The sequence below is a fragment of the Oryctolagus cuniculus genome, chromosome 1 (genome assembly GCF_051225735.1).
Source record: "Oryctolagus cuniculus isolate XC-2025 breed Fujian yellow rabbit chromosome 1, ASM5122573v1, whole genome shotgun sequence".
Lineage (NCBI taxonomy): Eukaryota > Metazoa > Chordata > Mammalia > Lagomorpha > Leporidae > Oryctolagus > Oryctolagus cuniculus.
Genome location: NC_142867.1, coordinates 226492939 through 226509021, shown reverse-complemented (window position 1 = coordinate 226509021; position 16083 = coordinate 226492939). Strand labels below are relative to the sequence as shown.

The 16083-nt window shown below is 42.7% G+C and overlaps 1 protein-coding gene across 1 annotated transcript in view; it reads right to left on the bottom strand.

The window, feature by feature from the left end:
* Positions 1 to 16083, bottom strand: part of MRRF (mitochondrial ribosome recycling factor) — a 61350-nt gene that overhangs the window by 44144 nt on the left and 1123 nt on the right. The window contains exons 2-3 of the mRNA XM_002720494.6: positions 10146 to 10354; positions 4245 to 4400 (exon numbers count right to left, since the gene is read on the bottom strand). Of these exons, the coding sequence (XP_002720540.1) occupies positions 4245 to 4400; positions 10146 to 10329 (340 nt within the window). The 5' untranslated portion in view covers positions 10330 to 10354. The remainder of the gene's footprint in view (positions 1 to 4244; positions 4401 to 10145; positions 10355 to 16083) is intronic.

Here is a 16083-nt window from a genome sequence, read left to right as displayed (position 1 = left end):
TCTCAGTCAGTCTCTCTTTCTCTTTCTTGGCCGTTTTGCCTTTCAGGTAGAAGAAAAAATAAACATTTAAAAAAAGACAAAAACTATGAGCACCCATGGATTTCAAAATTTGTTTACTCCAAAAATAAACTTACTTTTTAATCCATTATCCATGAACTTTCTAAAGTACCCTTGTATTAAATTCACTGTTAACCCTGGATTTGACCTTTATCCATATCTGAATTCTAGAAAACCCTGGCAAAAATTTCAGAAATCCAAGAAATAAGCAGTACAGCCACAATTACAGATGGAAAGGCGGCATTATTCAAATTCTCTGATTTCCTATGCAAATGAAACTAGAAGAAAATCCTTACCATTCACAGTTGAAGCACTCACGGATGTCTCCTTTTGAGACACAAAGAGAAAAGGGTGGAAGGGAGGAGTTTTTAAAACAAATTGTAAAGCCGGCGCCGTGGCTCAATAGGCTAATCCTCCACCTTGCGGCGCCGGCACACCGGGTTCTAGTCCCGGTTGGGGCACCGGATTCTGTCCCGGTTGCCCCTCTTCCAGGCCAGCTCTCTGCTATGGCCAGGGAGTGCAGTGGAGGATGGCCCAGGTGCTTGGGCCCTGCACCCCATGGGAGACCAGGAAAAGCACCTGGATCCTGGCTCCTGCCATCGGATCAGCGCGGTGCGCCAGCTGCAGCGGCTGCCATTGGAGGGTGATCCAACGGCAAAGGAAGACCTTTCTCTCTCTGTCTCTCTCTCTCACTCTCCACTCTGCCTGTAAAAAAAAATAAAAATAAAAAAAATAAAAAATAAAAAAAAATAAAAATGTTATTTAAAAAAAAAAAAAAAAAAAAAAACAAAAAACAAATTGTAGTTGTCCTATCAATATGTGTTCAAATAATCCATGACCATACTCTGGTCAAAGGCCTATTTGCAATACTCAACCAGATTCACTGTCATCACAAGCTAGACATTAGCCAGGAATACATTGGCGAAATCCATGATTCTGAAGATCAATGACATGAGCTCAAATACAAACTCTGCCATTTCTTAACAGTGTAATCCTAGGCAGATCCCTTCAATCTTCTGGGCCGTTGTGTGCCAATCTATAAATGGGGCATAAAAATTATACCTATATGGTTTTTATGAGAATAAATGAAAGAATATATGAAAAGCACTTATGAGGAGTTCTTTAAAAAGTTCATGGATGGGTCTGGCCCTGTGGCATAGTGGGTTAAACTGCATCTGCAGTGCCTGCATCCCACATGGGTGCAGGTTCGAGTCCTGGCTGCTCCACTTCCAATCTGGTTCCCTGCTAATGTATTTGGGAAAGCAGCAAAAGATGACACAAGTGTCTGGGCCCATGCACCCATGTGGGAGACCAGGATGAAGATCCTGGCTCCTGGCTTTGTCCTGGTACAACCCTGGCAGTTGCGGCCATTTGGGGAGTGAATCTGTGGATGGAGATCTCTCTCTCTCTCTCTGTCTCTCCCTCTCTGTGTAATTCTTTCAAATGAATAAATAAATCTTAAAAAAAAAAGTTCATGAAAATGTGCATTATGTAAAGTATGCAGTGGGCCAGTGCTGCAGCACAGCAGGCAAAGCCACCACCTCTAGTGCTGGCATCCCATGTGGGCACTGGTTCAAGTTCAGGCTGCTTCACTTCCGATCCTGCTCTGGGAAAGCAGAAGATGGCCCAAGTCCTTGGGCCCCTGCACCCGCGAGGGAGACCTGGAAGAAGTTCCCACCTCCTAGCTTCAGATCAGCTCAACTCTAGCTGTTGTGGCCACCTGGGGAGTGAACCAGTGGATAGAAGACCTCTCTCTCTCCCTCTCTCCCTCTCTCTCCCTCTCTCCTTCTCTCTTCCTCTCCTCTCTCTGTGTAGCTCTGACTTCCAAATAAATAATCTTAAAAAAAAAAAAAAGGGAGTGAAATCAAATTTAACAAATATGTGATACTCCTTTTGGATGATTTCCATGGGATAGACTAAGACTTCACTTATTTGAAAGGCAGAGGTACAGAGAGAGAGAGAGGGGTCTTCTATCCACTGGTTCACTCCCCAGGTGGCCACAATAGCCTTCTAAGGCAGAGTGCTGGCCCAACTTACCTGTCTGTCCCTCCCTCCGCCTTAGGTTCTAGGCTCCTGAAAGTTGGGAACTGTGCCTATGCCCTCTGTATCCACAACACCTGGTAAAGTAATCAGCACAGGCAAAGTGCTCAGTAAGGCTGTGATGAATGAATGAAGGCACACATGGATGGGTGAAAGGGAAAGAGGACAAGAACAAACACATAAATGTCCTGAACCAATGTCCTGAACAACTGTTAAAAGGTATCACCTGCCTTGGAGATAGACTGCTGGTGGATAGTGGGAAACTATGAGGAAGAGTGCCTGCTGCTTCAGAGAGTAATGAAAGACAACATGGAAGAATCTGGCAAAAAAGACTGGCCTAGGTTGACCTGTCTCCCTAGTTTCTTCATGATCCCAAGTTCTACACAGAACATTAAACAAACATAGCTCTCAAGAGAAAGAAGCAAAGAGGAAATACCAATAGGAGGCCTTTTGAAAATGGATCTTAGTTCAACCTTCCTGATTTACCATAGGACCGCTTGCCACAGAAGTCCCAACTCAGGCTTTTCAGAGTGCAGTTGCGGGGGTTCCCATTCCCTAAATCCGTATCGACATAATGCATCAAATCCTTTCCCCTCAATCTGTCCCCAGCGAGAATCTCCCTCAATCTCATTCCTGCCCCTCATTTTCTCAGAGGTTAACATTTAACAAATTACACTCCCAACCTCATTCCAGGCCCATCGTCTTTTTAAGTTCAACAAGAGTGGAGCTTGCTGGCTAATTTTAAGTATCACGTTTCCCCCTGAGCTCCCCTCAAACCGCTCTCTGGTTTCGGCTGCAGAATGTTAACAGGCCAGAAAGCACGGGGGAGACAGAGCACTTTATCAGTTTCATACCTAAAATAATAAGCAAGTTTAAGATAAACAGTTGGGAGAGATTGAATGGCACGCTCTACTGTCAGCAAAGGCAGAAATGCCCCAGTCCAGAGGTTGACACATGATGGGAATGGTCTTCTGATTTCACACTGGATCTCATCTATGAACTTAGTACATTTCTGATAGTGTTTTTAATTGGAGCTGTGTATTTTTCACTTGCTTTTCTTAAGAACGAGGTCATGAAGCACTTTCTAATTTCCTTACAAACTATGTGAGTGGAAGCAGCCAAGGTTCCATGAGATACCTTCAGAGGGGGTCCCAGGCTTGACTATGGCATGATGACAATTTGCAAAAGGCCAATTTAACAGCAATTGGATTTTTCCTGCATGCTTGCACCATTAGCTGACGACTCCCTTCTCATCACATCTGCAAACAGTTCTCCTAGACAGTTCTGACATTTCCCACTTAGAAAAGTCACTTTCAGGAAGTTATTAACCCAAACAGCATCTTCCTGGTCAAGCTCGGGGGTAGAGAAATGACTCAGGTGGGCAGGTTTGCAGCCATTCAGTTTCCAGTAAAAACACAAATTGGAAAAATCAGACCAAAGACGTCAGGACTTAAATGTAGTCACAAAGAAATTCCACATTTTTTGAGTATAATTCCATAAGAGCAGAGACCATGACTTTTTGTTCACTACCATGTACTGGCACAACAACTAGTTCATGTAGACAGATACTTGCTGAAAGGATAAATAAATATACTGCTAACTATGTGCCAGGAACTATGCTAGAACCATTACATACCATTATTTTAATACCCATCCCTCCCCCAGAGCTATACAGTAGGAAACAGACAATGACACCAAGGACCAGAAAAGCAAGAGAACTACTCTTGGTCGTCAGTTACAAAGCTCGGGAAAAACACTCAGCTATGGAGTAGGCACGTGGTGCAGCAGTGAAGCCACCGCCTGGGACGCAGGCACACCATATCAGAGAGCCTGGCTTGAATCCTGGCTCTGCTCCCAGTTCCAATTTCCTGTACCGCACATCCTGGGAAGCAGCAGCTGATGGCCCAAGTAGCTGGGCTCCTGTCCCCCACATGGGAGATCCTGACTGAGATCCAAGATCCTGGCTTTGGCTTGGTCCAGCCCAGGCTAACAGGGGATTCTGGGGAGTGGACCAGCAGATGGACGATCTCTGTCTCTTTCTGCCTTTTAAATAATGTATATATAAAAAAAAATTAAAACACAAAACTCAGCTCTGCCAAAGGCAGGCTCTTTCCACCCCTCCCCAAAATACTGCAGCAGTCACTTACCTGGTGAGGTCCTTATATTGAGAGTCTTATTGAAATTATCCTTGAGTGCTTCCAACACAGATTTCATATCTTCATCCACGTCTTCCAAGTTGATTATATCTTCAACCAAGGCGGTGTTAATATTTACTCTGGTTTGGGACTGTCCTTTCCCTTTAGCTAGAAAGTCCACATCCAGTAAACAGAAGAAAATAAGGAAAAACAAAGAGAATAAGCAGTTGGTGAAGAAGTATATACTCCACGTAGGGCAAAATGTCAGTGCTAGAAAAAAAAAACCTATATTTACTGAGTGTCAAGTAGGTACCCAAAATTGTGCTGAACACTCTCTCACACATTAGTGAGACACAAGCTTTATCATCAGACATTGGTTAAAATCCTGGTTATAATAATGCTTACTAGCTCTATGGTCTGTGGGCAAGTTACCCTATTTTTCTGAGTACCAGGTTCCCTATCTGTAAAGCTGCTATGAGGATACCCCTTAAGTCACTCATATATCGAAAAGAGCACTATCCACATGGCAGAGAACCCATAGTGAATTAATGCCTTTATTTTTTAGAAAAATAAATAAAAGATAAAAGCAAAATAATTTGCCTAATGTCACAGGTCAGGAAATAGTAAAGCCAAGATCTAGTTCCAGGGGCCGGCACTGTGGCTCACTTGGCTAAACCTCCGCCTACGGCACCGGCATCCCATATGGGCGCCGGGTTCTAGTCCCGGTTGCTCCTCTTCCAGTCCAGCTCTCTGCTGTGGCCCAGGAGTGCAGTGGAGGATGGCCCAGGTCCTTGGGCCCTGTACCCACATGGGAGACCAGGAGGAAGCACCTGGCTCCTGGCTTTGGATCGGCACAGCGGCAGCCATGGTGGCCATTTGGGGAGTGAACCAACGGAAGGAAGACCTTTCTGTCTCTCTCTCACTGTCTGTAACTCTACCTGTCGAATAAATAAATAAAATAAAATAAAATAAAAAGATTCATTTATTTACTTGTTTGAAAGGCAGAGAGAGACAGAGGGAGATCTTCTATCTACTGGGTTTATCCCTCAAATGGCTGCAATGGCATGAGCTGGGCCAGGCCAAAGCCAGGAGCCACGAACTCCATCCAGATCTCCCACATAAGTGGCAAAGGCCATCATCTGCTGCTTTCCCAAGCACATCAGCAGAGAGCTGGATAGGAAGGGGAGCAACCAGGACTTAAACCAGTACTCAGATATGGGATGCCAGCGTCACAAGTGGCAGCTTAATCCACTGCTCCATAATGCCAGTCCTGAATTTTTAAAAATTCAGTCATATATGATATTTAATAAATACCTAAGGACAGGGAAAGCTTAATGTATAGGACTGAAAAAATTATAACCCTGGCAAATATTAACCAAAAGAAGAAAGGCTGGTATAGTTACATTAATATCAAACAAAAAGGATTTTAAGACAAAATACATTATTAGAAATAATGAAAGCTACCTCAAAATGATAATATAAACAATTCACTGGAAACTGTTTAAATATCAGCAACAAAAGCCTCATAACTAAAAAGAAGAAACTAATAAATCTACAATCACAAGAATTTTAATATGTTTTTTGACTAATAAATTGGGAAAGTGAATAAATAGAAAATTTGATCAACACAATTAGTCAACTTGATCTAATGAAAATATAGAGAACCAAGGCTGGCGCTATGGCACAGTAGGTTAGTTAATCTTCCACCTGCTGCGCCAGCATCCCATACAGGCAACCAGTTCTAGTCCCAGCTGCTCCTCTTCCAATCCCGCTCTCTACTGTGCCCTGGGAAAGCAGTGGAAGACGGCCCAAGTCCTTGGACCCCTGCACCCGCAGGGGAGACCCAGAAGAAGCTCCTGGCTCCTGGCTTCGGATCAGCTCAGCTCCCGCTGTTGATGCCATTTGGGGAAGTGAACCAGCGGATGGAAGACCTTTCTCTCTACCTTTCTGCAACTCTACTTTCAAATAAAAAAGAAGAAAATATAGTGAACCATGCATCCCAAAGAGAACACACACTGTTTTCAAGCACACTTGGACCTCTACACAAAATAACCACACTTTATCCAACAAAGCAAACTTCAGGAAGCATCAATAGAACATGTTCTTTAGCCGGCGCCGCGGCTCACTAGGCTAATCCTCCGCCTAGCGGCGCCGGCACACCGGGTTCTAGTCCCGGTCGGGGCGCCGGATTCTGTCCCGGTTGCCCCTCTTCCAGGCCAGCCCTCTGCTGTGGCCCGGGAGTGCAGTGGAGGATGGCCCAGGTGCTTGGGCCCTGCACCCCATGGGAGACCAGGAAAAGCACCTGGCTCCTGGCTCCTGCCATCGGATCGGTGTGGTGCGCTGGCCGCAGCGCGCTGGCCGCGGCGGCCATTGGAGGGTGAACCAACGGCAAAGGAAGACCTTTCTCTCTGTCTCTCTCTCTCACTGTCCACTCTGCCTGTCAAAAAAAAAAAAAAAAAAAAAAAAAAAAGAACATGTTCTTTAACCAAAGTGAGATTAAGCTAACTGAGAAAGCCATATGCTTAAACTGGGGCTGGCACTGTGGTATATAGGCTAAGCCTCAGCCTGCAGCGCCGGCATCCCATATGAGCACCAGTTCAAGTCCTGACTGCTCCACTTCTGATCCAGTTCCCTGCTGATGTCCTGGGAAAGCAGTGGAAGGTGGCCCAAGTGCTTGGGTCCCTGCATCTGCCTAGGAGACTCAGAAGAAGCTCCTGACTCCTAGATTCAGATTGACCCAGCTCCAGCCGTTGTAGCCATTTGGGGAGTGAACCACAGAATGGAAATAAGTAAATCAAATAAGTAAATCTAAAAATAAATAAAAAAGAACTTTTAAACACTTTTAAATAATACTCAAAAAAAAGAGAAATGCATAATGAAAATTTTACAATATTTAGAAATGACCTAATAAAAATAAATGCAAAACGAAAATTTAAAAATATTTAGAAATGACCATAATAAAAACATTGGACACTAAAAACTTGTAGGAAGCACTTAAAGTTCTATTTATAAATTTATAGCCTCAAATGCTTATAAGAAAAGAACAAAGAATTATTTACAATAGATAAGATATGGAAACGATCAGTCTGTCAACTGAATGAATGGATAAAGAAATGTATGTGTGTTGTGTATGTGTGTGTGTGTGTGTGTGTGTACACACATGGATTATTCAGTCCTAAAAAAGGAGGTCCTGCCATTTTCCACAATAGGGACAATCCTGGAAGATAGAAAGCTAAGTATAATAAGCCAGACACAGAAAAATTCTGCATGTTCTCACTTTTATATGTTTGAAACTTTAAAAAGTTGAATTCACAGAGACAGAGAATAGAACATGAGATATGAAGGGTGGGGGGAAGAAGGAAATGGAGAGATATAAGCCAAAGGACACAAAGTAGCAGGTATGTAGGAGGAACAAGTCTAGAAGTCCAATATATCATTTGAGGACTATATTTAACAATATTGTATCATATTGGGGATTTTTACTAAGAGGTGCTCATACCCCTCCCAAGTGAGATGATAGCTATGTTTATTTGCTTGACTGTAAATAAATTTTTTACTAGTTTTAACTTATTTAACTATTTTTAACTTATTTTACTATCAATATGTCTATCAAAACATCATGAATCATACCCTTATGATCTATGTATACATTTCACTGTGAATGTTACAACTCAAAAAAATTTTTAAATATATCATATACAAAGATGAAGAAAATAAAAACAATATTCCAGAAATAAACTTTGATTGAAGAACAGTGTAAGATCTTTCTGGAGAAAACTTGACAGTATGATTATAAATTATATAAGAAGTTTGTGAGTGGTGGGAAAGGTTTGTACTTTCAGATTTAAGAATTTATGAGTGATTTCAGCAGAGAGACAAGCAGTCCAACAAAATCAAGAGCTCGAAGCAAAGCCATACATATAAAGAACCTGTCATTCAGTAGGGGGGATTGAAAATCCAGGAGTAAGAATTTGGCTACTCAGTAAGTGATGCTGATGCAACCTATTACCCATATGGAAAAGAAACTTCACATCAGATTTCTTACCTCACACACATTCAGAAATAAGTTGCCATGGAATAGGGAAAGATTTCTTAAACAATATATAAAAATGACTAGAAAAGAATTGAAAAACATGAGCACATTAAAACTTATGTTCGAGAAAAACACCACAAACAAAGTAAAAAGCAGATACTTGTGACACACACTATCAAAAAAGGGTTAGCACCTCTAAAACAGGAAGAATCCAATAACTCTAGAGAAAAATCAAACAACCAACTTTAAAGAGGCAATCAAAGAAGGTAAAACTGAGTAGCCCACAGAAAATGAGAAGACGGTGTTTTGTTTTGTTTTGAGAAGATAATGTTTAGGCTGTATTGTCCAATGTGCTAGAAGACCACAGTGCTGGAGACCTCAGGAGTCAGGTTTCCAATTCTGCCACCAACCACATATGACTAGGGACACATGTTTTATAAATATATCTGTTTCCTCATTTGCAAAATGGTGGGATCTGGATTCATGAGGTAACTATAGGACTTCTTCACTGGAAAATTTTAATTCCTTCAACAGATGATAATAAAGATCAAATCAGTAAATATATGGAACTTTAAAAAATACAACACAACACATATATCAAAAGTTACTGTTACTGTCACTATTAACAGAATGTAAGTATTCACAATGTATCAACAACTTGTTAACTGCCCTGTTAACACAAAGGAGAAGCACAAAACCAGAAAAGGAAAGTCAGTGAGAAAACATTCAGCTATGGATGTCAAGCACTATCTTTGGCAGTGAACTCCCAGGCCCACCTCTGTAAAAGCTGATTTGCTTGATAATTTTCTGTCACTCATTCAACAAAATCTTTAAATACACACTATGTGTCAGGCCTCATAAAGGGCTCAATAGGAAAGATACAGAGTCTATCTTCATTGACTCCAACATGAAAGACAGAAACAATAATAAACCTTACAATTAATTAATTGATTACTGCTGTTCTAAATGCGTCAAAGGAAAGATAACAGTACACACGAGTGCGTGTAACAGGGGACCTGACCTAGTCTGAGAGGTCAAGGAAGGCTTCCCTTAGGAAGTGGCATTTAAGCTAAGACCTGCAGTACCTCAGAGTCTCATTCTTGGATGACACAAGCCATTAAGATCATCCATCTACATCCACAGTTCTAATGTCCCCTTCATCCAACAACCTTCTGGTTTTAATTATACTTCCACCATGCATCTTCCTGTAAGGACGGAGTATATTGATCCCTGCCACAAGCATTCTGGTTTGCTTGGTACTTATATCTCTAATTCTAAATCTAAAAGAAAGAAAGTAGGCATTTTGAGGCACCAAGAAAATAAACGAGGTAGCACAGTCAAGAGAAAACAGGCTCTGGACTCAAATGCTGTCTCTTCCACCATGACTTTTTTTTTTTTTTTTTTTTTTTTTTTTTTACAGGCAGAGTGAGACAGAGAGAAAGACAGAGAGAAAGGTCTTCCTTCCGTTGGTTCACTCTCTAAATGGCCGATACAGCCGGCGCTGCACCGATCCAAAGCCAGGAGCCAGGTGCTTCCTCCTGGTCTCCCATGTGGGTGCAGGGCCCAAGCACTTGGGCTATCCTCCACTGCACTCCTGGGCCACAGCAGAGAGCTGGAAGAGGAGCAACCGGGACAGAATCCAGCGCCCCAACCGGAACTAGAACCCGGAGTGCCGGCGCCACAGGCAGAAGATTAGCCAAGTGAACCACAGCGCCAGCCCACCATGACTTTTTTAAGCTATTCAAAGGAACTGAGATACCATTTCCTCATGTGGGCAAGAAGGAAAATTCAACACACCTCTGAGATCCCTGCCAGCTATGCCAGCACAGGGGCCAACACAAGAAAGGTGTGGGGAGGGGGAGGAGGTCATATGTCTCTACCTTTGGCCTTCTTGGTAGCAAAATGGCGGACCGGTACAGCTGGAGAGCCCATGTATCGCCTGTGGTCCTGCTGTCCTCCACTCACTGTCTTCAGTGTCATTTCTGAAACAGGTCTGGTCAAGGCTGCAAGGTAACTGTGAAAGGCAGGGTGGACCAGGCGGAAGTACTTTAAGCCCAAGGCCATGACTGAAAATCCTTATGGACATCCACTAAAAAGAACAAGACAAAAAGGAGATCTAAGTAAGAAACCCTGTTGCAACTTCAGAAAATCATCCATACCAATGAGCAAGTAACTCCTACAAACTGAGCTATGGAGTTGGCAGGTTACAGATGTTATCCCTTTTCCTCCTCCTAATGGCCATGGGAAGAAATATTAGCTTCATTTCAAAGAATGAAGAAACAGAAACTCACAGAGATTTCAGTAACTTACCTTGTCTCTAGGACTCCAAACCCCAAGCTCTTTCCATTATACCAAAACGCTGCTGCTAAGCAAATGCAAAGTAGCCTAACCCTTTAATGATGCTAATTAAACCCTCATAGGAGGAAAAGCACAAAATCTTGATAAAGTTTAAAGAGAGAGTGCAGAGCACTAGAGGATTTTAAACTAAATAAGAAAACCATTTAAACAGGCATAAAATGACTGGAAAATTTACACGACAGCATTTAATTAAAATTTTCTTTGGTTCCTTATGCACTGATTACCAATTAGAATGCACTTTTACTTTAATGTGACTCTGAAACATGATTGAGGGTTGAGGTCTTCCATGGTATAGAACTAAAGCTCTGGAAAATGCCACCCTCCACTGTGTTAACACAAGTTGCACATTATACTTCCGGGATCTGTGACTACGGAAAGATGCTATTGCCTGCAGCTACCTCTGGGATAGAACCGCCCCAGCTAAGTGACAAAGGCAGCATTAATAGCCTCTTCCAGGAATTTGGATGTCACTCAGCTAAAAAGTAAGAAGAATTAGCATCAAACACTTGGAAGCGCCTGTCTCTGAAAACCAGTCCACACTTCATTAAAAAAAAATCTTACCCTAATATTTTGTAGCAGCAAATTATGGAGTGAATTTGCAATCAGGAAGACCTGGAGTCCAACCCCAGCTCTACCACTGACCACATGCTCCTGACATCTCTGGGCCTTGAATTCCTCAAAAGGGAGAATTATACTTATTTCTTGGGAGTTGAGGATCAATGAGGTTATGCAGGTAAAACACAGGGCTCAGTGTTTAGCACACAGCAGGAACCCAGAAAAATGTTACCTACTGAAAGCTATGACATTTCCTTTCAAAGACTTCCATGCCAGAGTCAGACACAATAAACTTTCATATGCACGGTCCCCAATTTACAATGATTTTGACTTCTGGTTTTCCTATTTTACAATGTGTAAAAGAGAGACAACTTCAGTAGAAATCATACTTCAAACTCTGGCCTTTCCCCAGGCTTGTGATATGTGGTGTGATAGTCTCTCGAATGCTGGGCAGTGGCAGGGAGCAACGGCTCCCACGCAGCCACACAACTGCAAAGGTAAACAACCAGCACACTAATGCTGCAGGGATGGGGCCATCTGGCCCAAGCGCTATCGCAGGCCCACTTAAGATCTGGCCCTTGGGCCGGGGGCGCAGCAGGTTAACGCCCTGGCCTGAAGCGCCGGTCTCCCACATGGACGCTGGTTCTAGTCCCGGCTGCTCCTCTTCCGATACAGCTCTGCTATGGCCTGGGATAGCAGTGGAGGATGGCCCAGGTCCTTGGACCCTGCACCTATGTGGGAGACCCCGAGGAGGCTCCTGGCTCCTGGCTGCGGATTGGCACAACTCCGGCTGTTGTGGCCATCTGGGATAGAACCGCCAGCGGATGGAAGACCTCTCTCTGTCTCTACCTCTCTCTGTAAGTCTGTCTTTCAAATAAGTGAAATAAATCTTAAAAATAAATAAATAAAAATCCTGCCCTGCCAAGGCAACTGCAGGCAGGACTCAAAATTCAACACATCCACAGCGGGCCAATTTTTAAGTTGATGATTTTGTATGGTTCACAAATGATATTATAAATATCCAAATAGCCTCCACAGAGAACAGGTCCCCCACCCTGCTACAGTGTTACTAAGCTATGATGCTCTGTAGCTCAGGCATTATTAAATGCATATTCTTTTATTATTATTTGAGAGGCAAACAGACATAAAGAGAGGCAGATAGAGAGCTCCCAACCACTGGTTCACTCCCTAAATGCCCACAACAGCAGGTCTGGCCAGGCCAAAGCAAGGAGCCAGAAACTCAATCCAGGTCTCCCACATGGGTGGCAGAGAATGCACTATTCAAGCCATTACCTGCTTCCACCCAGGGTTTGCATTAGCAGAAAACTACAATCAGGAGCTTGAGCCAGCGCCCAAACCCAGATACTCCAAAATGGGACAGAACATTTTTTACAAGATTGATTTAAGAGGCAAAGTTACAGGGAGAGGGCAAGATTAGAGATCCTCCATTCATTGGTTCACACTCCAGCTGGGACTGGGCCAGATGGAAGCCAGGAGCCTAGAACTCCATCCAGGTCTCCCACATGGGTGGCAGGGGCCCAAATACTTAAGCCACCTGCTGCTGTTTTCCCGATCGCATTAGCAGGGAGCTGGATCAGAAGCAGGGCAGCCAGGACTCAAACTAGCAGTCCTATAGGATGCCAGTGTCATAGGTTCCTGCTTAACTTGCTGTACTGCATCGCTGGCCGAGATGGGGCATATTAACCACTAGGCCAAACGTTTGCCCCATGTGTATTTCAACTTAACAATATTTTAAATTTATAATGGGTTTATTAAGACATAGTCCCACAATAAGTTGGGGAGTATCTGTATGTCATTACTGATGTACAAAGTGGGGCTAGAGCTGAAAAAAAAAAAAACGGTAACTATTATCAACATCATTATGTTTTAAAAGAAAAGCACAGGAACAGACAATGTGCTGCATCAGGTTAAGTCACAGCTTGTGATACCTACATCCTATATTGGAGTGCCTGGGACACAGTCCCGCCTCCACTTCCAATCTAGCTTCTTGCTAATGTGCCTGGGCGACAGCAGATGATGGCTCAAGTACTTGAATACTTGCCATTCATGGGGGAGACCCAGATGGAGTTCCTATCTACTGTCCCCAGGGTATCCCAGCCCCACCTGTTGTGGCCATCTGGGGAGTAAAGCAGTGGTTGGAAAAGTCACTGTTGTTTTGCCTTTCAAATAAATAAAAATTAATAAGTATTTTTTAAAAATAAAAGCGCAAAGGTAAATAATTTCTCCTGATAGAATTTTTAATAGCAAGAGATGCTAAATGTCATTGTACAAAGTCTATAAAAACATCTGGGTGGAAATGAAGGAAAACGTTTCCTCTACTTTATCATTATTATAAACAATCTACTCTTAATTGAGGGCAGTTCTAAGTTGCTTGCTTTACCCATAATTTTTAGATAATCCTCTCAATGATGCCACAAAGAAAGAACAGTCATTTTACAGATGTTGAAACTGAGGTTCAGAGATTAAGTCATTGCCCAAGGAAATGGAAATAATAGCTCAGCCTTATTTCAGCAAAGCTGTTCACAAAAATTTGGCTCAGACTTAAGCGGCTGTATCTAGGATTTTGCCTAATATAGCCAATGCCTAACTCACACTTATATCCGAATATGGTGCATCATAATGTGTCTTTTTTTTTTTTAATGTGTATCTACAGGGTCTCACTCTGCTCCATTTAAGACAGGCTTCCTGGTGTTCCTGTTGCAGGTCATAATACCAATGGACAAAGCAACAGGAAATCAAAATGAGTTAGAAATAAACAACCTTTGACAGAAAATGCAGCACCCAAAAGCAGACCCGGTACACGTGAACCGGAAGACAACTCTATAAATAAACCACATTGCTGAAATGTTTAAGGCATAGATTTTAATTGCACAGAAGTCAGGAAATTTCAAAGTAGAAGTTTAATAAAAGCAGTTCTTGGATCCTTTACCTTCAGGACATGTGCACATTAACATTCATTTAGTACAGATGAAACATTACAGTTGAGAAAAGAAACTTGTTATGAGAACTCAAGTATTATTAAACAAAACTAATGTTGGGGCCAGCGCTGTGGCACAGCGGGTAAAAACCCTGGCCTGAAGCACCGGCATCCCATATGGGTAGCGGTTCTAGTCCTGCGGCTCCTCTTCCGATCCAGCTCTCTGCTATGGTCTGGGAAAGCAGAAGATGGGTCAAGTGCTTGGGCCCCTACACCCGCGTGGGAGACCCGGAAGAAGCTCCTGGCTCCGGATTGGCACAGCTCCGGCCATCTGGAGAGTGAACCAGCAGATGGAAGACTTCTCTGTCTCTACCTCTCTCTGTAACACTGTCTTTCAAATAAATAAAATAAATCTTTAAAAAAAAAAAACAACTAATGTATACACGGAGGCAGTATGCTGGAAATGCCTGGGCTTTGGACAGTCTGGAACTGGAATCTCAGCTCCCCCGCTTACTAGCTGTGTGGACTCGTATCATTCATTTAGCCTCTCTGAGCCAGTTTCCACTGCTATCATCATCATGTTGATGTTAATGAGTTTTGAAAAAGATAATCATAGCAACAGTAACAATAGCTATATTCATACAGTGATTATGTGACAGAAGTGATTTTAAGTGTTTTGCATATATAACTCATTCAAGCCTGAAGACAAACCTGAGGTAAGTACTATGATTATCCCCACTGTACAGAAAACAGGTACAAATAAATAATTTTCCAAGATTTGCATCAGGCAATCAAGCTCCAGAGTCTCTTAACCACTATACTACATTGTATATATAAACACTCAGGATAACGTATGGCATCCAGGAGGTGCACAATAAAAGCAGCTAACAGTTATTCAAACTGCTGAAATATTTTTAAAGCCCCTTGCAGCACACTCTCTTCTTCTATAACTGAGTCTCAAAATTTGAACTTCCCTATTCTTCACAAAAGGTACTCTTAAAAATATATTTACTTATTTGAAAGGGAGAGAGAGAGAGAGATCTTTCATCTGCTGGTTCACTCCCCAAAGGCCCACAACAGCCAGGACAGAGTCAGGCCAAAGCCAGGAGCCTGGAATTCAATCTGGGTCTCCCACATGGGTAGCAGGTATCCAACAGCTTGAGTCACCACCTGCCGCCTCCTAGCATCTGCATTAGCAGGAAGCTGGAAATAGGAGCAGAGCCAGGACTCAACGAAGGCACTCCCAAAAGGGTTGTGGGCATCAGAAGTGAGGTCTTAACCACTGTGCCAAACGCCTGCCCCACAAATGCATTTTGATTTTGGAAAGAACTAGAAGATAAATCCCAAGTCCTGGCTTATTCATGGTCCCAACAACCCGTTCTAATGCAGCTGGATATTACAATCTGTTCATTTTAACAAATACATACATGCGGTCTCTTGTGTATAAAACACTTGGTGCATCTGTTATCTTATTTGAATCTCACAATAACCAGAGTCATGATTACCGTGCAAAACAAACTGATTTCTCATCTCCTCAAGTGCTCCTCTTCCAAATCTTCAGATACATTGACTTGCCTGGAATGATCTCCCCGCACCTCTACTTATTCCTCATTTTTCTTCCAGATGTCAGCTTAACCCTCACTGCATTACAGCCTGTCTTCCCTGGCCACCTCCTTCAGCCCACATAGGTCAGGTGTTCTGCTGAGAATTCCTTCAACCCCCTATACATCATTATCCCACTTAATTTTTAATACAAGTTAATATTTGTATAATTATCTGATTGCCTAATTCCCTCTATAGGACTATAAGCACTGCGAAGACTAATCCATGACTTTCTCATTCACTGCTATATTCTTATTGCCCATCACTGAGCCCCGACACAGACAGACACAGTATAAATGCGCTACATTCCTGAAACAAAGTCTAGGAAGATTAAGTCCTTGCCCAGGGCCAAAATGCTAGCACCA